Genomic DNA, 25,102 nt, shown 5'->3' with positions numbered 1-25,102 from the left:
CCTGTAGGAGTACTGTAGTGCCTGTAGGAGTACTGTAGTGCATGTAGGAGTACTGTAGTGCCTGTGGGAGTACTGTAGTGCCTGTAGGAGTACTGTAGTGCCTGTAGGAGTACTGTAGTGCCTGTAGGAGTACTGTAGTGCCTGTAGGAGTACTGTAGTGCCTGTAGGAGTACTGTAGTGCCTGTAGGAGTACTGTAGTGCCTGTAGGAGTACTGTAGTGCCTGTAGGAGTACTGTAGTGCCTGTAGGAGTACTGTAGTGCCTGTAGGAGTACTGTAGTGCCTGTAGGAGTACTGTAGTGCCTGTGGGAGTACTGTAGTGCCTGTAGGAGTACTGTAGTGCCTGTAGGAGTACTGTAGTGCATGTAGGAGTACTGTAGTGCCTGTAGGAGTACTGTAGTGCCTGTAGGAGTACTGTAGTGCCTGTAGGAGTACTGTAGTTCATGTTATTTCACCAGTAATGAAATCATAATCCTGATATACATCAAATAGTGAAACTATAGTAGTGCTGTCAATGTGACCTCAGGCTGACCTCTACCTCTCCTCTCCTCTCCTCCTCTACCTCTCCTCTACCTCTCCTCTTCCTCTCCTCTCCTCTCCTCTCACTCTCCTCTCACTCTCCTCTCACTCTCCTCTCACTCTCCTCTCCTTCTCCTCTCCTTCTCCTCTCCTTCTCCTCTCCTTCTCCTCTCCTTCTCCTCTCCCTCTTCCTCTCCTCTCCTGCAGAGATCGTCGACGGCAACGCTAAAATGACCCTGGGAATGATCTGGACCATAATCCTTCGCTTCGCCATCCAGGACATCTCTGTGGAAGGTACCAGGATGTAGATGTCCTCCTCTGACTTCCTCTTGTTTATAACACATTATAAAGGCTTATTCATGCTTACAACATGTTATAACGCATTATATCCACATGGGTGCAATCCTGTGGGGGTACTTGGCCTGTCCACAGGGGTACTTAGCCTGTCCACAGGGGTACTTGGCCTGTCCACAGGGTACTTGGCCTGTCCACAGGAGTACTTGGCCTGTCCACAGGGGTACTTGGCCTGTCCACAGGGGTATTTGAAAAGACTCATGAGGCAATAGGCCTACTGGTAAATGGCGTAAGAGTGGGTACTTCGGTGGTACCTTGGGCAGAGTAAAATGGGATTGGGGTTACAGTAGGCAGCTCAAATTTACATTCAAATTGAATTAGTAAGTATCAGATGCATTTTGTATTGTTGGCTTTGCATGTATACTAAAACATAAGTTATATACAAGTACATGAGTACTGTAGTAATATACCATATAACATGATAGATTAATATATACTGTAGTAATATACCATATAACATGATAGATTAATATATACTAGCAAGTGCCATATAACATGATAGTAATATACCATATAACATGATAGATTACATACCGTAGTAATATACCATATAACATGATAGATTAATATATACCATAGTAATATACCATATAACATGATAGATTAATACATAATGTCATAATATATACCGTAGTAATATACCATATAACATGAAAGATGAATATATACTGTAGTAATATACCATATAACATGATAGATGAATATATACCGTAGTAATATACCATATAACATTAAAGATGAATATATACTGTAGTAATATACCATATAACATGATAGATGAATATATACGTAGTAATATACCATATAACATTAAAGATGAATATATACTGTAGTAATATACCATATAACATGATAGATGAATATATACTGTAGTAATATACCATATAACATGATAGATGAATATATACCGTAGTAATATACCATATATCATTAAAGATGAATATATACTGTAGTAATATACCATATAACATGATAGATGAATATATACCGTAGTAATATACCATATAACATGATAGGTGAATATATACCGTAGTAATATACCATATAACATGATAGATGAATATATACCGTAGTAATATACCATATAACATGAGGACATTAGGGCATTCTTCCTGCTGATGTTTTGATTGAATTAACCCAGCCTTTATTATTATTCATTATTATTATTATTCATCATTATTATTATTATTCATTATTATCAATCATTATTAATCATTATTTGTCATTATTATTATTATTCATTATTATTCATCATTATTCATCATTATTATTAATCATTATTCGTCATTATTATTATTCATTATTATTATTCATTATTATGAATCATTATTATCATTATTCGTCATTATTATTCATTATTAATATGATTCATTATTCATCATTATTAATGATTGTTGTTATTATTATTATTATTATCATTATTCAACATTATTATTCATTATTAATATTAATCATTTCATCATTATTATTGATTGTTGTTATTATTATTTATGATTATTATTCATTATTGTTATTATTATTGTATTTATTATTGTTATTATTATTCCTTGATATAAAGACATGAGAACTTGAGATATTTCAGATATGAATGATTCCCCGTCTCGTTTTAGATCCCCTACAGCCTCTCCTTTTAAAAACCCCTACAGCCTCTCCTTTTAAAACCCCTACAGCCTCTCCTTTTAAAACCCACTACAGCCTCTCCTTTTAAAACCCCCTACAGCCTCTCCTTTTAAAAACCCCTACAGCCTCTCCTTTTAAAACCCCTACAGCCTCTCCTTTTAAAAACCCCTACAGCCTCTCCTTTTAAAACCCCCTACAGCCTCTCCTTTTAAAACCCCCTACAGCCTCTCCTTTTAAAACCCCTACAGCCTCTCTCCTTTAAAACCCCCTACAGCCTCTCCTTTTAAAAACCCCTACAGCCTCTCTCTCTTTAAAACCCCCTACAGCCTCTCCTTTTAAAACCCCCTACAGCCTCTCCTTTTAAAACCCCCACAGCCTCTCCTTTTAAAACCCCCTACAGTCTCTCCTTTTAAAACCCCCTACAGCCTCTCCTTTTAAAACCCCCTACAGCCTCTCCTTTTAAAAACCCCCCTACAGCTCTCCTTTTAAAACCCCCTACAGCCTCTCCTTTTAAAAACCCCTACAGCCTCTCCTTTTAAAAACCCCTACAGCCTCTCCTTTTAAAACCCCTACAGCCTCTCCTTTTAAAAACCCCTACAGCCTCTCCTTTTAAAACCCCTACAGCCTCTCCTTTTAAAAACCCCTACAGCCTCTCCTTTTAAAACCCCCCTACAGCCTCTCCTTTTAAAACCCCCTACAGCCTCTCCTTTTAAAACCCCTACAGCCTCTCCTTTTAAAACCCCTACAGCCTCTCCTTTTAAACCCCCCTACAGCCTCTCCTTTTAAAACCCCCCTACAGCCTCTCCTTTTAAAACCCCTACAGCCTCTCTCTCTTTAAAACCCCCTACAGCCTCTCCTTTTAAAAACCCCTACAGCCTCTCTCTCTTTAAAACCCCCTACAGCCTCTCCTTTTAAAAACCCCTACAGCCTCTCCTTTTAAAACCCCCTACAGCCTCTCCTTTTAAAACCCCTACAGTCTCTCCTTTTAAAACCCCTACAGCCTCTCCTTTTAAAACCCCCTACAGCCTCTCCTTTTAAAACCCCCTACAGCCTCTCCTTTTAAAAGGAGTACAGCCTCTCCTTTTTAAAAACCCCTACAGCCTCTCCTTTTAAAAACCCCTACAGCCTCTCCTTTTAAAACCCCCTACAGCCTCTCCTTTTAAAACCCCTACAGCCTCTCCTTTAAAACCCCTACAGCCTCTCCTTTAAAAACCCCTACAGCCTCTCCTTTTAAAACCCCCCTACAGCCTCTCCTTTTAAAACCCCCTACAGCCTCTCCTTTTAAAACCCCCTACAGCCTCTCCTTTTAAAACCCCTACAGCCTCTCTCTCTTTAAACCCCTACAGCCTCTCCTTTTAAAAACCCCTACAGCCTCTCTCTCTTTAAAACCCCCTACAGCCTCTCCTTTTAAAACCCCTACAGCCTCTCCTTTTAAAACCCCCTACAGCCTCTCCTTTTAAAACCCCCTACAGTCTCTCCTTTTAAAACCCCCTACAGCCTCTCCTTTTAAAACCCCTACAGCCTCTCCTTTTAAAACCCCCTACAGCCTCTCCTTTTAAAACCCCCCTACAGCCTCTCCTTTTAAAACCCCCTACAGCCTCTCCTTTTAAAACCCCCTACAGCCTCTCCTTTTAAAACCCCTACAGCCTCTCTCTCTTTAAAACCCCTACAGCCTCTCCTTTTAAAAACCCCTACAGCCTCTCTCTTTAAAACCCCCTACAGCCTCTCCTTTTAAAACCCCCTACAGCCTCTCCTTTTAAAACCCCCTACAGCCTCTCCTTTTAAAACCCCTACAGTCTCTCCTTTTAAAACCCCTACAGCCTCTCCTTTTAAAACCCCCTACAGCCTCTCCTTTTAAACCCCCTACAGCCTCTCCTTTTAAAACCCCCTACAGCCTCTCCTTTTAAAAACCCCTACAGCCTCTCCTTTTAAAAACCCTACAGCCTCTCCTTTTAAAACCCCCTACAGCCTCTCCTTTTAAAACCCCCTACAGCCTCTCCTTTTAAAACCCCTACAGCCTCTCCCTTTTAAAAACCCCTACAGCCTCTCCTTTTTAAAAACCCCCTACAGCCTCTCCTTTTAAAACCCCCTACAGCCTCTCCTTTTAAAACCCCCTACAGCCTCTCCTTTTAAAACCCCTACAGCCTCTCTCTCTTTAAAACCCCCTACAGCCTCTCCTTTTAAAAACCCCTACAGCCTCTCTCTCTTTAAAACCCCCTACAGCCTCTCCTTTTAAAACCACCTACAGCCTCTCCTTTTAAAACCCCCTACAGCCTCTCCTTTTAAAACCCCCTACAGTCTCTCCTTTTAAAACCCCTACAGCCTCTCCTTTTAAAACCCCCTACAGCCTCTCCTTTTAAAACCCCTACAGCCTCTCCTTTTAAAACCCCTACAGCCTCTCCTTTTAAAAACCCCTACAGCCTCTCCTTTTAAAACCCCCTACAGCCTCTCCTTTTAAAACCCCCTACAGCCTCTCCTTTTAAAACCCCTACAGCCTCTCTCTCTTTAAAACCCCCTACAGCCTCTCCTTTTAAAAACCCCTACAGCCTCTCTCTCTTTAAAACCCCCTACAGCCTCTCCTTTTAAAACCCCCTACAGCCTCTCCTTTTAAACCCCTACAGCCTCTCCTTTTAAAACTACAGCCTCTCCTTTTAAAACCCCCTACAGCCTCTCCTTTTAAAACCCCCTACAGCCTCTCCTTTTAAAACCCCTACAGCCTCTCCTTTTAAAACCCCTACAGCCTCTCCTTTAAAACCCCCCTACAGCCTCTCCTTTTAAAACCCCCCTCCTCTCCTTTAAAACCCCCTACAGCCTCTCCTTTTAAAACCCCCTACAGCCTCTCCTTTTAAAACCCCCTACAGCCTCTCCTTTTAAAACCCCCTACAGCCTCTCCTTTTAAAACCCCCTACAGCCTCTCCCTTTTAAAACCCCCTACAGCCTCTCCTTTTAAAACCCCTACAGCCTCTCTCTCTTTAAAACCCCCTACAGCCTCTCCTTTTAAAAACCCCTACAGCCTCTCTCTCTTTAAAACCCCTACAGCCTCTCCTTTTAAAACCCCCTACAGCCTCTCCTTTTAAAACCCCCTACAGCCTCTCCTTTTAAAACCCCTACAGTCTCTCCTTTTAAAACCCCTACAGCCTCTCCTTTTAAAACCCCTACAGCCTCTCCTTTTAAAACCCCCTACAGCCTCTCCTTTTAAAACCCCTACAGCCTCTCCTTTTAAAAACCCCTACAGCCTCTCCTTTTAAAAACCCCTACAGCCTCTCCTTTTAAAACCCCCTACAGCCTCTCCTTTTAAAACCCCCTACAGCCTCTCCTTTTAAAACCCCTACAGCCTCTCCTTTTAAAAACCCCTACAGCCTCTCCTTTTAAAACCCCCTACAGCCTCTCCTTTTAAAACCCCCTACAGCCTCTCCTTTTAAAACCCCTACAGCCTCTCTCTCTTTAAAACCCCCTACAGCCTCTCCTTTTAAAAACCCCTACAGCCTCTCTCTCTTTAAAACCCCCTACAGCCTCTCCTTTTAAAAACCCCCTACAGCCTCTCCTTTTAAAACCCCCTACAGCCTCTCCTTTTAAAACCCCCTACAGCCTCTCCTTTTAAAACCCCCTACAGCCTCTCCTTTTAAAACCCCCTACAGCCTCTCCTTTTAAAACCCCTACAGTCTCTCCTTTTAAAACCCTACAGCCTCTCCTTTTAAAACCCCCTACAGCCTCTCCTTTTAAAACCCCCTACAGCCTCTCCTTTTAAAACCCCCTACAGCCTCTCCTTTTAAAACCCCTACAGCCTCTCCTTTTAAAACCCCCTACAGCCTCTCCTTTTAAAACCCCCTACAGCCTTTCTCTTTTTAAAAACCCCTACAGCCTCTCCTTTTAAAACCCCCTACAGCCTCTCCTTTTAAAAACCCCTACAGCCTCTCCTTTTAAAACCCCCTTAGCCTCTCTTCTTAAAACCCCTATAGCCACTCTTTTTAAAACCCCCTACAGCCTCTCCTTTTCAAACCCCCTACAGCCTCTCCTTTAAAAACCCCCTACAGCCTCTCCTTTTAAAACCCCCTACAGCCTCTCTCTTTGTAAAAACCCCTACAGCCTCTCCTTTTAAAACCCCCTACAGCCTCTCTCTTTGTAAAACCCCAGCAGCCTCTCCTTTTAAAACCCCCTACAGCCTCTCCTTTTAAAACCCCCTACAGCCTCTCTCTTTTTAAAACCCCCCTACAGCCTCTCCTTTTAAAAACCCCTACAGCCTCTCTCCTTACAGCCTCTCCTTTTAAAAACCCCTACAGCCTCTCCTTTTAAAACCCCCTACAGCCTCTCCTTTTAAAACCCCTACAGCCTCTCTCTCTTTAAAACCCCCTACAGCCTCTCCTTTTAAAAACCCCTACAGCCTCTCTCTCTTTAAAACCCCCTACAGCCTCTCCTTTTAAAACCCCCTACAGCCTCTCCTTTTAAAACCCCCTACAGCCTCTCCTTTTAAAACCCCCTACAGTCTCTCCTTTTAAAACCCCTACAGCCTCTCCTTTTAAAACCCCCTACAGCCTCTCCTTTTAAAACCCCCCTACAGCCTCTCCTTTTAAAACCCCTACAGCCTCTCCTTTTAAAACCCCCTACAGCCTCTCCTTTTTTAAAACCCCTACAGCCTCTCCTTTTAAAACCCCCTACAGCCTCTCCTTTTAAAACCCCCTACAGCCTCTCCTTTTAAAAACCCCTACAGCCTCTCCTTTTAAAACCCCCTACAGCCTCTCCTTTTAAAACCCCCTACAGCCTTTCTCTTTTTTAAAAACCCCTACAGCCTCTCCTTTAAAACCCCTACAGCCTCTCCTTTTAAAAACCCCTACAGCCTCTCCTTTTAAAACCCCCTTAGCCTCTCTTCTTAAAACCCCTATAGCCACTCTTTTTAAAACCCCCTACAGCCTCTCCTTTTCAAACCCCCTACAGCCTCTCCTTTTAAAAACCCCTACAGCCTCTCCTTTTAAAACCCCCTACAGCCTCTCTCTTTGTAAAACCCCCTACAGCCTCTCCTTTTAAAACCCCCTACAGCCTCTCTCTTTGTAAAACCCCCAGCAGCCTCTCCTTTTAAAACCCCCTACAGCCTCTCCTTTTAAAACCCCCTACAGCCTCTCTCCTTAAACCCCCTACAGCCTCTCCTTTTAAAAACCCCTACAGCCTCTCCTTTTAAAAACCCCTACAGCCTCTCCTTTTAAAAACCCCTACAGCCTCTCCTTTTAAAAACCCCTACAGCCTCTCCTTTTAAAACCCCCTACAGCCTCTCCTTTTAAAACCCCCTACAGCCTCTCCTTTTAAAACCCCTACAGCCTCTCCTTTTAAAACCCCCTACAGCCTCTCCTTTTCAAAACCCCTACAGCCTTTCTTTTTAAAAACCCCTGCAGCCTCTCCTTTTAAAACCCCCTACAGCCTCTCCTTTTAAAACCCCCTACAGCCTCTCTCTTTTTAAAACCCCCTACAGCCTCTCCTTTTAAAAACCCCTACAGCCTCTCTCCTTAAACCCCCTACAGCCTCTCCTTTTAAAAACCCCTACAGCCTCTCTCTTTGTAAACCCCTGCAGCCTCTCCTTTTAAAACCCCCTACAGCCTCTCCTTTTAAAACCCCTACAGCCTCTCTCTTTTTAAAACCCCTACAGCCTCTCTCCTTTTAAAAACCCCTACAGCCTCTCTCCTTAAACCCCCTACAGCCTCTCCTTTTAAAACCCCCTACAGCCTCTCCTTTTAAAACCCCCTACAGCCTCTCCTTTTAAAACCCCTACAGCCTCTCCTTTTAAAACCCCCTACAGCCTCTCCTTTTAAAACCCCCTACAGCCTTTCTCTTTTTAAAAACCCCTGCAGCCTCTCCTTTTAAAACCCCTACAGCCTCTCCTTTTAAAACCCCCTACAGCCTCTCTCTTTTTAAAACCCCCTACAGCCTCTCCTTTTAAAAACCCCTACAGCCTCTCCTTAAACCCCTACAGCCTCTCCTTTTAAAAACCCCTACAGCCTCTCCTTTTAAAACCCCCTACAGCCTCTCCTTTTAAAACCCCCTACAGCCTCTCCTTTTAAAACCCCTACAGCCTCTCCTTTTAAAACCCCCTACAGCCTCTCCTTTTCAAAACCCCTACAGCCTCTCCTTTTCAAAAACCCCTACAGCCTCTCCTTTTAAAACCCCCTACAGCTTCTCCTTTTAAAACCCCCTACAGCCTCTCTCTTTGTAAAACCCCCTACAGCCTCTCCTTTTAAAAACCCCCTACAGCCTCTCCTTTTAAAAACCCCTACAGCCTCTCCTTTTAAAAACCCCTACAGCCTCTCCTTTTAAACCCCCCTACAGCCTCTCCTTTTAAAACCCCTATAGCCTCTCTCTTTGTAAAACCCCCTACAGCCTCTCTCTTTGTAAAACCCCCTACAGCCTCTCCTTTTAAAACCCCCCTACAGCCTCTCCTTTTAAAACCCCCACAGCCTCTCCTTTTAAAAACCCCCTACAGCCTCTCCTTTAAAAACCCCTACAGCCTCTCCTTTTAAAATCCCCTACAGCCTCTCCTTTTAAAACCCCCTACAGCCTTTCTCTTTTTAAAAACCCCTACAGCCTCTCCTTTTAAAACCCCCTACAGCCTCTCCTTTTAAAAACCCCTACAGCCTCTCCTTTTAAAAACCCCTACAGCCTCTCTTCTTAAAACCCCTATAGCCACTCTTTTTAAAACCCCCTACAGCCTCTCCCTTTTCAAACCCCTACAGCCTCTCCTTTTAAAAACCCCTACAGCCTCTCCTTTTAAAACCCCCTACAGCCTCTCTCTTTGTAAAACCCCTGCAGCCTCTCCTTTTAAAACCCCCTACAGCCTCTCCTTTTAAAACCCCTACAGCCTCTCTCTTTTTAAAACCCCCTACAGCCTCTCCTTTTAAAAACCCCTACAGCCTCTCTCCTTAAACCCCCTACAGCCTCTCCTTTTAAAACCCCCTACAGCCTCTCCTTTTAAAACCCCCTACAGCCTCTCCTTTTAAAACCCCTACAGCCTCTCCTTTTAAAACCCCCTACAGCCTCTCCTTTTAAAACCCCCTACAGCCTTTCTCTTTTTAAAAACCCCTGCAGCCTCTCCTTTAAAACCCCCTACAGCCTCTCCTTTTAAAACCCCCTACAGCCTCTCTCTTTTTAAAACCCCCTACAGCCTCTCTCTTTGTAAAACCCCCCTACAGCCTCTCCTTTTAAAACCCCCTACAGCCTCTCCTTTTAAAAACCCCTACAGCCTCTCCTTTTAAAAACCCCCTACAGCCTCTCCTTTTAAACCCCCCTACAGCCTCTCCTTTTAAAACCCCTATAGCCTCTCTCTTTGTAAAACCCCCCTACAGCCTCTCTCTTTGTAAAACCCCCCTACAGCCTCTCCTTTTAAAACCCCCTACAGCCTCTCCTTTTAAAACCCCCACAGCCTCTCCTTTTAAAACCCCTACAGCCTCTCCTTTTAAAACCCCTACAGCCTCTCCTTTTAAAATCCCCTACAGCCTCTCCTTTTAAAACCCCCTACAGCCTTTCTCTTTTTTAAAAACCCCTACAGCCTCTCCTTTTAAAACCCCCCTACAGCCTCTCCTTTTAAAAACCCCTACAGCCTCTCCTTTTAAAAACCCCTACAGCCTCTCTTCTTAAAACCCCTATAGCCACTCTTTTAAAACCCCCTACAGCCTCTCCTTTTCAAACCCCCCTACAGCCTCTCCTTTTAAAAACCCCTACAGCCTCTCCTTTTAAAACCCCCCTACAGCCTCTCTCTTTGTAAAACCCCCTGCAGCCTCTCCTTTTAAAACCCCCTACAGCCTCTCCTTTTAAAACCCCCCTACAGCCTCTCTCTTTTTAAAACCCCCTACAGCCTCTCCTTTTAAAAACCCCTACAGCCCTCTCCTTAAACCCCTACAGCCTCTCCTTTTAAAACCCCCTACAGCCTCTCCTTTTAAAACCCCCTACAGCCTCTCCTTTTAAAACCCCTACAGCCTCTCCTTTTAAAACCCCCTACAGCCTCTCCTTTTAAAACCCCTACAGCCTTTCTCTTTTTAAAAACCCCCTACAGCCTCTCCTTTAAAACCCCTACAGCCTCTCCTTTTAAAACCCCCTACAGCTCTCTCTTTTTAAAACCCCTACAGCCTCTCCTTTTAAAAACCCCTACAGCCTCTCTCCTTAAACCCCCTACAGCCTCTCCTTTTAAAACCCCTACAGCCTCTCTCTTTGTAAAACCCCCTGCAGCCTCTCCTTTTAAAACCCCCTACAGCCTCTCCTTTTAAAACCCCCTACAGCCTCTCTCTTTTTAAAACCCCCTACAGCCTCTCTCCTTTTAAGGGGGGTCCTGTGTGGCTCAGTCGGTAGAGCACGGCGCTTGCAACGCCAAGCGTCGTGGGTTCGATTCCCGCTGGGACCACCCATATGTTAAAGTAGTGGCCCCAGCCGACTTGTAAGTCGCTTTGGACAAAAGCGTCTGCTAAATGGGATATATTATTATTATTTATTATTATATATATTATTAAAAACCCCTACAGCCTCTCTCCTTAAACCCCCCTACAGCCTCTCCTTTTAAAACCCCCCTACAGCCTCTCCTTTTAAAACCCCCTACAGCCTCTCCTTTTAAAACCCCTACAGCCTCTCCTTTTAAAACCCCCCTACAGCCTCTCCTTTTAAAACCCCCTACAGCCTTTCTCTTTTTAAAAACCCCTGCAGCCTCTCCTTTTAAAACCCCCTGCAGCCTCTCCTTTTAAAACCCCTACAGCCTCTCTCTTTTAAAACCCCCTACAGCCTCTCCTTTTAAAAACCCCTACAGCCTCTCTCCTTAAACCCCCTACAGCCTCTCCTTTTAAAACCCCCTACAGCCTCTCCTTTTAAAACCCCCCTACAGCCTCTCCTTTTAAAACCCCCTACAGCCTCTCCTTTTAAAACCCCCTACAGCCTCTCCTTTTAAAACCCCCTACAGCCTCTCCTTTTCAAAACCCCCTACAGCCTCTCCTTTTCAAAACCCCCTACAGCCTCTCCTTTTAAAACCCCCTACAGCCTCTCCTTTTAAAACCCCCTACAGCCTCTCCTTTTAAAAACCCCTACAGCCTCTCCTTTTAAAAACCCCTACAGCCTCTCCTTTTCAAAACCCCTACAGCCTCTCCTTTTAAAACCCCCTACAGCTTCTCCTTTTAAAACCCCTACAGCCTCTCCTTTTAAAAACCCCTACAGCCTCTCCTTTTAAAACCCCTACAGCCTCTCCTTTTAAAACCCCCTACAGCCTCTCCTTTTAAAAACCCCCTACAGCCTCTCCTTTTAAACCCCCCCTACAGCCTCTCCTTTTAAAACCCCCTATAGCCTCTCTCTTTGTAAAACCCCCTACAGCCTCTCTCTTTGTAAAACCCCCTACAGCCTCTCCTTTTAAAACCCCTACAGCCTCTCCTTTTAAAACCCCTACAGCCTCTCCTTTTAAAACCCCTACAGCCTCTCCTTTTAAAACCCCTACAGCCTCTCCTTTTAAAACCCCCTACAGCCTCTCCTTTTAAAACCCCCTACAGCCTTTCTCTTTTTAAAACCCCCTACAGCCTCTACTTTTAAAACCCCCTACAGCCTCTCCTTTTAAAAACCCCTACAGCCTCTCCTTTTAAAAACCCCTACAGCCTCTCTTCTTAAAACCCCTATAGCCACTCTTTTTAAAACCCCCTACAGCCTCTCCTTTTAAAAACCCCTACAGCCTCTCCTTTTAAAACCCCCTACAGCCCCTCTCTTTGTAAAACCCCCTACAGCCTCTCCTTTTAAAACCCCCTACAGCCTCTCTCTTTGTAAAACCCCCTGCAGCCTCTCCTTTTAAAACCCCCTACAGCCTCTCCTTTTAAAACCCCCTACAGCCTCTCCTTTTAAAACCCCCTACAGCCTCTCTCTTTTTAAAACCCCCTACAGCCTCTCCTTTTAAAAACCCTACAGCCTCTCCTTTTAAAACCCCCTACAGCCTTTCCTTTTAAAACCCCCTACAGCCTCTCCTTTTAAAACCCCCTACAGCCTCTCCTTTTCAAAACCCCTACAGCCTCTCCTTTTCAAAACCCCCTACAGCCTCTCCTTTTAAAACCCCCTACAGCCTCTCCTTTTAAAACCCCCTACAGCCTCTCCTTTTAAAACCCCCTACAGCCTCTCCTTTTAAAACCCCCTACAGCCTCTCCTTTTAAAAACCCCTACAGCCTCTCCTTTTAAAAACCCCTACAGCCTCTCCTTTTCAAAACCCCTACAGCCTCTCCTTTTCAAAACCCCTACAGCCTCTCCTTTTAAAACCCCCTACAGCTTCTCCTTTTAAAAACCCCTACAGCCTCTCTCTTTGTAAAACCCCCTACAGCCTCTCTCTTTGTAAAACCCCCTACAGCCTCTCCTTTTAAAAACCCCCTACAGCCTCTCCTTTTAAAAACCCCTACAGCCTCTCCTTTTAAAACCCCCTACAGCCTCTCCTTTTAAACCCCCTACAGCCTCTCCTTTTAAAAACCCCCCTACAGCCTCTCCTTTTAAAACCCCCCTTTAGCCTCTCTCTTTGTAAAACCCCCCTACAGCCTCTCTCTTTGTAAAACCCCTACAGCCTCTCCTTTTAAAACCCCCTACAGCCTCTCCTTTTAAAACCCCCTACAGCCTCTCCTTTTAAAACCCCCTACAGCCTCTCCTTTTAAAACCCCTACAGCCTCTCCTTTTAAAACCCCCTACAGCCTCTCCTTTTAAAACCCCCTACAGCCTGTCTCTTTTTAAAAACCCCTACAGCCTCTCCTTTTAAAACCCCCTACAGCCTCTCCTTTTAAAAACCCCTACAGCCTCTCCTTTTAAAAACCCCTACAGCCTCTCTTCTTAAAACCCCTATAGCCTCTCTTTTTAAAACCCCCTACAGCCTCTCCTTTTCAAACCCCTACAGCCTCTCCTTTTAAAAACCCCTACAGCCTCTCCTTTTAAAACCCCCTACAGCCTCTCTCTTTGTAAAACCCCCTACAGCCTCTCCTTTTAAAACCCCCTACAGCCTCTCCTTTTAAAACCCCCTACAGCCTCTCTCTTTGTAAAACCCCCTGCAGCCTCTCCTTTTAAAACCCCCTACAGCCTCTCCTTTTAAAACCCCCTACAGCCTGTCTCTTTTTAAAAACCCCTACAGCCTCTCCTTTTAAAACCCCCTACAGCCTCTCCTTTTAAAAACCCCTACAGCCTCTCCTTTTAAAAACCCCTACAGCCTCTCTTCTTAAAACCCCTATAGCCTCTCTTTTTAAAACCCCCTACAGCCTCTCCTTTTCAAACCCCCTACAGCCTCTCCTTTTAAAACCCCCTACAGCCTCTCCTTTTAAACCCCCTACAGCCTCTCTCTTTGTAAAACCCCCTGCAGCCTCTCCTTTTAAAACCCCCTACAGCCTCTCCTTTTAAAACCCCCTACAGCCTGTCTCTTTTTAAAAACCCCTACAGCCTCTCCTTTTAAAACCCCCTACAGCCTCTCCTTTTAAAAACCCCTACAGCCTCTCCTTTTAAAAACCCCTACAGCCTCTCTTCTTAAAACCCCTATAGCCTCTCTTTTAAAACCCCCTACAGCCTCTCCTTTTCAAACCCCCCTACAGCCTCTCCTTTTAAAAACCCCTACAGCCTCTCCTTTTAAAACCCCCTACAGCCTCTCTCTTTGTAAAACCCCCTACAGCCTCTCCTTTTAAAACCCCCCTACAGCCTCTCCTTTTAAAACCCCCTACAGCCTCTCTCTTTGTAAAACCCCCTGCAGCCTCTCCTTTTAAAACCCCCTACAGCCTCTCCTTTTAAAACCCCCTACAGCCTCTCTCTTTTTAAAACCCCCTACAGCCTCTCCTTTTAAAAACCCCTACAGCCTCTCTCCTTAAACCCCCTACAGCCTCTCCTTTTAAAACCCCCTACAGCCTCTCCTTTTAAAACCCCCTACAGCCTCTCCTTTTAAAACCCCCTACAGCCTCTCCTTTTCAAAACCCCTACAGCCTCTCCTTTTCAAAACCCCTACAGCTCTCCTTTTAAAACCCCCTACAGCCTCTCCTTTTAAAACCCCCTACAGCCTCTCCTTTTAAAACCCCCTACAGCCTCTCCTTTTAAAAACCCCTACAGCCTCTCCTTTTAAAAACCCCTACAGCCTCTCCTTTTAAAAACCCCTACAGCCTCCTTTTCAAAACCCCTACAGCCTCTCCTTTTCAAAACCCCTACAGCCTCTCCTTTTAAAACCCCCTACAGCTTCTCCTTTTAAAACCCCTACAGCCTCTCCTTTTAAAAACCCCTACAGCCTCTCTCTTTGTAAAACCCCTACAGCCTCTCTCTTTGAAAAACCCCCTACAGCCTCTCCTTTTAAAACCCCCTACAGCCTCTCCTTTTAAAACCCCCTACAGCCTCTCCTTTTAAAACCCCTACAGCCTCTCCTTTTAAAACCCCCTACAGCCTCTCCTTTTAAAACCCCTACAGCCTCTCCTTTTAAAACCCCCTACAGCCTCTCCTTTTAAAAACCCCTACAGCCTCTCTCTTTGTAAACCCCCCTACAGCTCTCTCTTTGTAAAACCCCTACAGCCTCTCTCTTTGTAAAACCCCTACAGCCTCTCTCTTTTAAAACCCCCCTACAGCCTCTCTTTGTAAAACCCCCTACAGCGCCTCTCTTTGTAAACCCCCCTACATCCTCTCCTTTTAAAACCCCCTACAGCCTCTCCTTTTAAAACCCCCTACAGCCTCTCCTTTTCAAACCCCCTACAGCCTCTCCTTTTAAAAACCCCTACAGCCTCTCCTTTTAAAACCCCCTACAGCCTCTCTCTTTGTAAAACCCCCTACAGCCTCTCCTTTTAAAACCCCCTACAGCCTCTCTCTTTGTAAAACCCCCTGCAGCCTCTCCTTTTAAAACCCCCTACAGCTCTCCTTTTAAAACCCCCACAGCTCTCTCTTTTAAAACCCCCTACAGCCTCTCCTTTTAAAAACCCCTACAGCCTCTCTCCTTAAACCCCCTACAGCCTCTCCTTTTAAAACCCCCTACAGCCTCTCCTTTTAAAACCCCTACAGCCTCTCCTTTTAAAACCCCCTACAGCCTCTCCTTTTCAAAACCCCTACAGCCTCTCCTTTTCAAAACCCCCTACAGCCTCTCCTTTTAAAACCCCCTACAGCCTCTCCTTTTAAAACCCCTACAGCCTCTCCTTTTAAAAACCCCTACAGCCTCTCCTTTTAAAACCCTACAGCCTCTCCTTTTTAAAAACCCCTACAGCCTCTCCTTTTCAAAACCCCTACAGCCTCTCCTTTAAAACCCCTACATCCTCTCTTTTAAAACCCCCTACAGCCTCTCCTTTTAAAACCCCTACAGCCTCTCCTTTTCAAAACCCCTACAGCCTCTCCTTTTCAAAACCCCTACAGCCTCTCCTTTTAAAACCCCCTACAGCTTCTCCTTTTAAAACCCCCTACAGCCTCTCCTTTTAAAAACCCCTACAGCCTCTCTCTTTGTAAAACCCCCTACAGCCTCTCTCTTTGAAAAACCCCCTACAGCCTCTCCTTTTAAAACCCCCTACAGCCTCTCTTTTTAAAACCCCCTACAGCCTCTCCTTTTAAAACCCCCTACAGCCTCTCCTTTTAAAACCCCAACAGCCTCTCCTTTTAAAACCCCCTACAGCCTCTCCTTTTAAAAACCCCTACAGCCTCTCTCTTTGTAAAACCCCCTACAGCCTCTCTCTTTGTAAAACCCCTACAGCCTCTCTCTTTGTAAAACCCCTACAGCCTCTCTCTTTTTAAAACCCCCTACAGCCTCTCTTTGTAAAACCCCCTACAGCGCCTCTCTTTGTAAACCCCCCTACATCCTCTCCTTTTAAAACCCCCTACAGCCTCTCCTTTTAAAACCCCTACAGCCTCTCCTTTTAAAACCCCTACAGCCTCTCTCTTTGTAAAACCCCTACAGCCTCTCTTTGTAAAACCCCTACAGCCTCTCTCTTTGTAAAACCCCTACAGCCTCTCTCTTTTTAAAACCCCCTACAGCCTCTCTTTGTAAAACCCCCTACAGCCTCTCCTTTTAAAACCCCCTACAGCCTCTCTCTTTGTAAAACCCCCTACAGCCTCTCCTTTGTAAAACCCCTACAGCCTCTCTCTTTGTAAAACCCCTACAGCCTCTCCTTTTAAAACCCCCTACAGCCTCTCCTTTTAAAAACCCCCTACAGCCTCTCCTTTTAAAACCCCTACAGCCTCTCCTTTTAAAACCCCCTACAGCCTCTCCTTTTAAAACCCCCCTACAGCCTCTCCTTTTAAAACCCCCTACAGCCTCTCCTTTTAAAACCCCCTACAGCCTCTCCTTTTAAAACCCCCTACAGCCTCTCCTTTTAAAACCCCCTACAGCCTCTCCTTTTAAAACCCCCTACAGCCACAAATGTGATTAGTCTTGAACGGGATGCCGTTTGGAACCAATCCTATGTCACAGCACAATTTTAACTAACAAATTTGTCATTGATTTGTTTTTCCGCCTACATCCTCCCTTCTCCTCTCCTCCTCCCCTCTCATCCCATCTCTTCCCTTCTGCTCCTCTCCTCCTCTCCTCCACTCTCTTCCCTTCTGCTCCTCTCCTCCTCTCCTCCACTCTCCTCCCTTCTGCTCCTCTCCTCCTCTCCTCCACTCTCCTCCCTTCTGCTCCTCTCCTCCTCCCTCTCTCCTCCCTTCTGCTCCTCTCCTCCCTTCTGCTCCTCTCCTCCCTTCTGCTCCTCTCCTCCCTTCTGCTCCTCTCCTCCCTTCTGCTCCTCTCCTCCCTTCTGCTCCTCTCCTCCCTTCTGCTCCTCTCCTCCCTTCTGCTCCCTTCTGCTCCCTTCTGCTCCTCTGCTCCCTTCTGCTCCTCTCCTCCCTTCTGCTCCTCTCCTTCCTTCTCTTCCCCTCTCCTATCCCCCTTCTTCTCTTCCCCTCTCCTCCTCCCTTCTGCTCCTCTCCTCCCTTCTCTTCCCCTCTCCTATCCTCCCTTCTCTTCCCTCTCCTCCTCCCTTCTGCTCCTCTCCTCCCTTCTGCTCCTCTCCTCCCTTCCTCTCTCTTTTCCTCTCCTACCTACAGAAACATCAGCCAAAGAGGGTCTTCTTCTGTGGTGCCAGAGGAAGACTGCTCCCTACAAGAATGTCAACATTCAGAACTTTCACATTAGGTAATAGAAGAACCCAAGGTCTCTATGAACCCGGCTTTATGAACACCAGTCCTGACTCAGAGGCTGGTACATCAGAGTGTTAGAGCTCGTAGTTGTTTTAATGAGGACCTGATGGCACACGAATGTAGCTCATCTATCAGTCCATATAGGGTAGATTCTCTGACATGGCAATGCCTTCTGGAAGGATGGACAGGGAGAGAAGGTCAAAGTGAATTTAAATAGTGTGTAGGTTTAGGGATTCCTCAGTGCTGCTCTATAGCCACATGGTTTGGTGTGTTATGATTCATCCAAATGTTCTCTCATCTCTCCGTCTCTCTCTCAGCTGGAAAGATGGGTTGGGATTCTGTGCTCTCATTCACAGACACCGTCCAGAGCTCATTGACTACGGCAAACTGCGCAAGGTGAGGCTACTGCTTTACCTTAGCAGTCTTTCCACCACTAATGCAAATCACGTCTAACGAGGTGGAAATGATCCTCTGTTTTTCCTCTCGCCTAATAACACGTCTGTATCGGGTCACAAGGCCAGACACAGATGCAGACACGGGAGGCAGATGGTTTTTGATATTTATTGTAATCCAAAAGGGAGGAGGCAAGAGAATGGTTGTGGACGGGCAGAAGGTCAAAACCAGTTCAGAGTTCAGGAGGGACCGAAGGGCAGGCAGGTTCGAGGTCAGGGCAGGCAGACTGGTCAGGCAGGTGGGTATAGAGTCCAGAAACAGGCAAGGGTCAAAAGGAGGACGAGCAAAAGAGAGAATAGAAAAGGAGCACGGGGAAAAACACGCTGGTTGACTTGACAGACAAGACGAACTGGCACAGAGAGACAGGAAACACAGGGTTAAATACACTGGTACAGAGAGACAGGAAACACAGGGATAAATACCCTGGCACAGAGAGACAGGAAACACAGGGATAAATACCTGGCACAGAGAGACAGGAAACACAGGGATAAATACATTGGCACAGAGAGACAGGAAACACAGGGTTAAATACATTGGTACAGAGAGACAGGAAACACAGTGTTACATACACTGGCACAGAGAGACAGGAAACACAGGGTTAAATACACTGGTACAAAGAGACAGGAAACACAGGGATAAATACCCTGGCACAGAGAGACAGGAAACACAGGGATAAATACATTGGCACAGAGAGACAGGAAACACAGGGTTAAATACATTGGTACAGAGAGACAGGAAACACAGTGATACATACACTGGTAGAGAGAGACAGGAAACACAGGGATAAATACACTGGTACAGAGAGACAGGAAACACAGGGATAAATACACTGGCACAGAGAGACAGGAAACACAGGGATAAATACACTGGCACAGAAAGACAGGAAACACAGGGATAAATACACTGGTACAGAGAGACAGGAAACACAGGGTTAAATACACTGGTACAGAGAGACAGGAAACACAGGGATAAATACCCTGGCACAGAGAGACAGGAAACACAGGGATAAATACCCTGGCACAGAGAGACAGGAAACACAGGGATAAATACATTGGCACCGAGAGACAGGAAACACAGGGTTAAATACATTGGTACAGAGAGACAGGAAACACAGTGATACATACACTGGTAGAGAGAGACAGGAAACACAGGGTTAAATACACTGGTACAAAGAGACAGGAAACACAGGGATAAATACCCTGGCACAGAGAGACAGGAAACACAGGGATAAATACATTGGCACCGAGAGACAGGAAACACAGGGTTAAATACATTGGTACAGAGAGACAGGAAACACAGTGATACATACACTGGCAGAGAGAGACAGGAAACACAGGGATAAATACACTGGTACAGAGAGACAGGAAACACAGGGATAAATACACTGGCACAGAGAGACAGGAAACACAGGGATAAATACACTGGCACCGAAAGACAGGAAACACAGGGATAAATACACTGGTACAGAGAGACAGGAAACACAGGGTTAAATACACTGGTACAGAGAGACAGGAAACACAGGGATAAATACCCTGGCACAGAGAGACAGGAAACACAGGGATAAATACCCTGGCACAGAGAGACAGGAAACACAGGGATAAATACATTGGCACCGAGAGACAGGAAACACAGGGTTAAATACATTGGTACAGAGAGACAGGAAACACAGTGATACATACACTGGTAGAGAGAGACAGGAAACACAGGGTTAAATACACTGGTACAGAGAGACAGGAAACACAGGGATAAATACACTGGCACAGAGAGACAGGAAACACAGGGATAAATACACTGGCACCGAAAGACAGGAAAGACAGGGATAAATACACTGGTACAGAGAGACAGGAAACACAGGGTTAAATACACTGGTACAGAGAGACAGGAAACACAGGGATAAATACCCTGGCACAGAGAGACAGGAAACACAGGGATAAATACCCTGGCACAGAGAGACAGGAAACACAGGGATAAATACATTGGCACGAGAGACAGGAAACACAGGGTTAAATACATTGGTACAGAGAGACAGGAAACACAGTGATACATACACTGGTAGAGAGAGACAGGAAACACAGGGTTAAATACACTGGTACAGAGAGACAGGAAACACAGGGATAAATACCCTGGCACAGAGAGACAGGAAACACAGGGATAAATACACTGGTACAGAGAGACAGGAAACACAGGGATAAATACACTGGCACAGAGAGACAGGAAACACAGGGATAAATACATTGGCACAGAGAGACAGGAAACACAGGGTTAAATACATTGGTACAGAGAGACAGGAAACACAGTGATACATACACTGGTAGAGAGAGACAGGAAACACAGGGATAAATACACTGGTACAGAGAGACAGGAAACACAGGGATAAATACACTGGCACAGAGAGACAGGAAACACAGGGATAAATACACTGGCACCGAAAGACAGGAAACACAGGGATAAATACACTGGTACAGAGAGACAGGAAACACAGGGATAAATACACTGGTACAGAGAGACAGGAAACACAGGGATAAATACACTGGTACAGAGAGACAGGAAACACAGGGATAAATATACTGGTACAGAGAGACAGGAAACACAGGGATAAATACATTGGAGAAAATAAGCGACACCTGGAAGGGGTGGAGACAATCACAGGAACAGGTGAAACCGATCAGGGCGTGACAGTATGTCTACCGGTCTATGTACCTGTCTCTCTGCCTACATGTCTGCCTGTCTGTCTGCCTACATGTCTGCCTACATGTCTGCCTACATGTCTGCCTGTCTGTCTGCCTACATGTCTGCCTACATGTCTGCCTGCCTACATGTCTGCCTGCCTACATGTCTGCCTACATGTCTGCCTGCCTACATGTCTGCCTGTCTGTCTGCCTACATGTCTGCCTGTCTGTCTGCCTACATGTCTGCCTGCCTACATGTCTGCCTACATGTCTGCCTGCCTACATGTCTGCCTGTCTGTCTGCCTACATGTCTGTCTGCCTACATGTCTACCTGTCTCTCTGCCTACATGTCTGCCTGTCTCTCTGCCTACATGTCTGTCTGTCCGTCCGTCCGTCTGTCCCTCTGCCTGTCTGTACCACAGGTAGGTAGGTGGACGGACGGGACGGACTGTCTGTCTGTATTCCTCCTCCTCTCACCTGTAGGATGACCCCTGACCTCTCTCTCTCCACTTACTTGTAGGATGACCCCATGACCAACCTGAACACAGCCTTCGACGTGGCAGAGAAGTACCTGGATATCCCCAAGATGTTGGACGCTGAGGGTAAGACCAGGAGGGTCAGGGTCAAGGAAATGTTTCCCAAACCTGGTCCTGGGGACCCAACCCGTTTATTATTTGAATCGGGTGTTAGTGCTCGGGCCAAAACGAACATGTGCACTCCTTTGGGTCCCCAGAACCAGGATGAAGAAACACTGGGCTAAACAGACGGAAGTGGAGACTGACATTCATTAAAAATGACCTTAACAGTGTTGTTTGGTGTTTAACTAGATACAAATGCAGCTGGCACCCTATTCCCTATTAAGTGCACTACTTTTGACCAGCTTTGGTGAAGAGTAGTGCACTATATAGGGAATAGGGTCCCATTAGGGATGCAACCATTGTCTTTTTTTCAGTGGTATTTGTTTATACCAAGACATTTTGACCCCACAGAGGTTGTCTGGTCCTCTCATTTTGACCCCACAGAGGTTGTCTGGTCCTCTCATTTTGACCCCACAGAGGTTGTCTGGTCCTCTCATTTTGACCCCACAGAGGTTGTCTGGTCCTCTCATTTTGACCCCACAGAGGTTGTCTGGTCCTCTCATTTTGACCCCACAGAGGTTGTCTGGTCCTCTCATTTTGACCCCACAGAGGTTGTCTGGTCCTCTCATTTTGAGCCCACAGAGGTTGTCTGGTCCTCTCATTTTGAGCCCACAGAGGTTGTCTGGTCCTCTCATTTGAGCCCACAGAGGTTGTCTGGTCCTCTCATTTTGAGCCCACAGAGGTTGTCTGGTCCTCTCATTTTGACCCCACAGAGGTTGTCTGGTCCTCTCATTTTGACCCCACAGAGGTTGTCTGGTCCCTCCTTTTGACCCCACAGAGGTTGTCTGGTCCTCTCCTTTTTGACCCCACAGAGGTTGTCTGGTCCTCTCCTTTTGACCCCACAGAGGTTGTCTGGTCCTCTCCTTTTGACCCCACAGAGGTTGTCTGGTCCTCTCATTTTGACCCCACAGAGGTTGTCTGGTCCTCTCATTTTGACCCCACAGAGGTTGTCTGGTCCTCTCATTTTGACCCCACAGAGGTTGTCTGGTCCTCTCATTTTGACCCCACAGAGGTTGTCTGGTCCTCTCATTTTGACCCCACAGAGGTTGTCTGGTCCTCTCGTTTTGACCCCACAGAGGTTGTCTGGTCCTCTTATTTTTCAGGAAACTAAACAGAGGAATACAGTCAGTTGACAGACTGCTCTCTCTCTTCTGTTCCTCTTGCCTTGTCTCAGTGTCCCATTTTAAACTTGTTATCTCTGTACATAAATATACATGTCATAGAGGGTTAGAGAGAGAGAAAGAGAGTGTGCGAGTGCGTATGTGTGCGTGTGTGCGTGAGTGTTTGCGTGTTTGAGTGGTTTTTTTTTCTAGAATTTTCCCTTGATTTAGCAGCCTGTCTGGAGTGACCCAAAGTGGTGTTTCTCTTCCTGGATATTATTATCCTGTTTATCAAGCTGTCATCATGTCATCGTGGGGTGGAGGTTCTTTACCATAGAGTTGGATAGAGCAGGAGATCTCAAAAAAATAATCAGAACACTCATTTTAAAAAAAAAATTTAAAAAATGTAAAATCATAATTCCACTTTGACTTTACCAGGTATTATTGTGTGTAGACCAGTGACACAAATCTAATCTTAAAACATTTTAAATTCACGCTGTAACACAATGTTGGGAAAGGTCAAGAGGGTGTGTGAATAGTTTCTGAAGGCTCTTCTGTCACTGAAGCTATTTAATGCAAAGATCCGCCCTCTATTTTAACTCTATGGTCTTGACTCATTTTGTCTGTTGTGTAGTATAGTGTATATAGAGAATAGGGTGTGTTTACCATTCACCCCCAGTCTTTACGACATGTCATTTATCTGTTGTGTTTAACATGATCATTACCATACCCCCTCTCCTCCTTCCTCCACCCCCCCCCATCCACCCTCTCTCTCCACAGACATCGTAGGCACAGCCCGCCCAGATGAAAAAGCCATCATGACCTACGTGTCTAGCTTCTACCACGCATTCTCTGGCGCTCAGAAGGTATCCCAGGATGCAACACTCCCCCTCCTCACCTCTTCCTCACCCCCTCCCTCCTCCCCTCCTCCTCCTCACATCTCATCCTCCTCCTCACATCTCATCCTCCTCCTCACCACCTCCTGGTTGTTTGGTTCCTGCTCCTCTATCTGTCCTCTAACACTAACCATATTTCTCTCTGCAGCTGCACCGCCCCACCCCCGCACAACAGGGGGAACCACTCACGCTCTTCCTCCTCTCTCCGTATTGGTTCACAGTTTCCCACTTTCCAAATGCATGATGGGAAAATAAATAGTCTCTCTGTTGCTACAACAGGCACCAGTCAGACAGACCAGTCTACACAACAACTCCTAGAACTCAACTCCTAGTACACAACTAACAACTCCGAACTCAACTCCTAGTACACAACGAACTCAACTCCTAGTACACAACGAACTCAACTCCTAGTACACAACTAACTCAACATGTAATTGTTTGATTGGATTCATCACTTTATGTAGCGAGGGAGAGGGGGGAAGGGGGCTCCTTAACCTCAACTACCGCCAATGTGTACTTGGTCACCTTTGAGTTGAATGGGTCAGCGAGGGAGGGAGGGGGGAAGGGGGCTCCTTAGTTATGTGTAGTGTGTAGTTATATAAGGACCAGAACTAAAGAAGAAGAAGAGTTGTGTAGTTATATAAGGGCCAGAACTAAAGAAGAAGAGTTGTGTAGTTATATAAGGACCAGAACTAAAGAAGAAGAAGAGTTGTGTAGTTATATAAGGACCAGAACTAAAAGAAGAAGAGTTGTGTAGTTATATAAGGACTAATTTCACTGGAGAGGTCCATAACTAAAGAAGAAGAGTTGTGTAGTTATATAAGGACCAGATCTAAAGAAGAAGAGTTGTGTAGTTATATAAGGACCAGAACTAAAGAAGAAGAGTTGTGTAGTTATATAAGGACTAATTTCACTGGAGAGGTCCAGAACTAAAGAAGAAGAGTTGTGTAGTTATATAAGGACTAATTTCACTGGAGAGGTCCAGAACTAAAGAAGAAGAGTTGTGTAGTTATATAAGGGCCAGAACTAAGGAAGAAGAGTTGTGTAGTTATATAAGGACCAGAACTAAAGAAGAAGAGTTGTGTAGTTATATAAGGACTAATTTCACTGGAGAGGTCCAGAACTAAAGAAGAAGAGTTGTGTAGTTATATAAGGGCCAGAACTAAAGAAGAAGAGTTGTGTAGTTATATAAGGACCAGAACTAAAAAGAAGAAGAGTTGTGTAGTTATATAAGGACTAATTTCACTGGAGAGGTCCAGAACTAAAGAAGAAGAGTTGTGTAGTTATATAAGGACTAATTTCACTGGAGAGGTCCAGAACTAAAGAAGAAGCGTTGTGTAGTTATATAAGGACTAATTTCACTGGAGAGGTCCAGAACTAAAGAAGAAGAGTTGTGTAGTTATATAGGACTAATTTCACTGGAGACCAGAACTAAAGAAGAAGAGTTGTGTAGTTATATAAGGACTAATTTCACTGGAGAGGTCCATAACTAAAGAAGAAGAGTTGTGTAGTTATATAAGGACCAGATCTAAAGAAGAAGAGTTGTGTAGTTATATAAGGGCCAGAACTAAAGAAGAAGAGTTGTGTAGTTATATAAGGACTAATTTCACTGGAGAGGTCCAGAACTAAAGAAGAAGAGTTGTGTAGTTATATAAGGACTAATTTCACTGGAGAGGTCCAGAACTAAAGAAGAAGAGTTGTGTAGTTATATAAGGGCCAGAACTAAAGAAGAAGAGTTGTGTAGTTATATAAGGACCAGAACTAAAGAAGA

General features: G+C 45.3%; 1 protein-coding gene across 3 annotated transcripts in view; it reads left to right on the top strand.

Moving 5' to 3' along the window:
* LOC135525478 (alpha-actinin-1) overlaps positions 1 to 25,102 on the top strand; it is a 92,266-nt gene that overhangs the window by 23,009 nt on the left and 44,155 nt on the right. For all 3 annotated transcript variants that reach the window (XM_064953145.1, XM_064953143.1, XM_064953146.1), the window contains exons 2-6: positions 725 to 811; positions 17,483 to 17,570; positions 17,893 to 17,971; positions 21,218 to 21,299; positions 23,216 to 23,301. In XM_064953145.1, coding sequence (XP_064809217.1) covers positions 725 to 811; positions 17,483 to 17,570; positions 17,893 to 17,971; positions 21,218 to 21,299; positions 23,216 to 23,301 — 422 coding nt within the window. The remainder of the gene's footprint in view (positions 1 to 724; positions 812 to 17,482; positions 17,571 to 17,892; positions 17,972 to 21,217; positions 21,300 to 23,215; positions 23,302 to 25,102) is intronic.

This window comes from Oncorhynchus masou, chromosome 32, assembly GCF_036934945.1.
Source record: "Oncorhynchus masou masou isolate Uvic2021 chromosome 32, UVic_Omas_1.1, whole genome shotgun sequence".
In the NCBI taxonomy this organism is placed as follows: domain Eukaryota; kingdom Metazoa; phylum Chordata; class Actinopteri; order Salmoniformes; family Salmonidae; genus Oncorhynchus; species Oncorhynchus masou.
The sequence above is the reverse complement of the archived record's forward strand: the minus strand, read 5'-3'. Positions and strand labels throughout refer to the sequence as shown.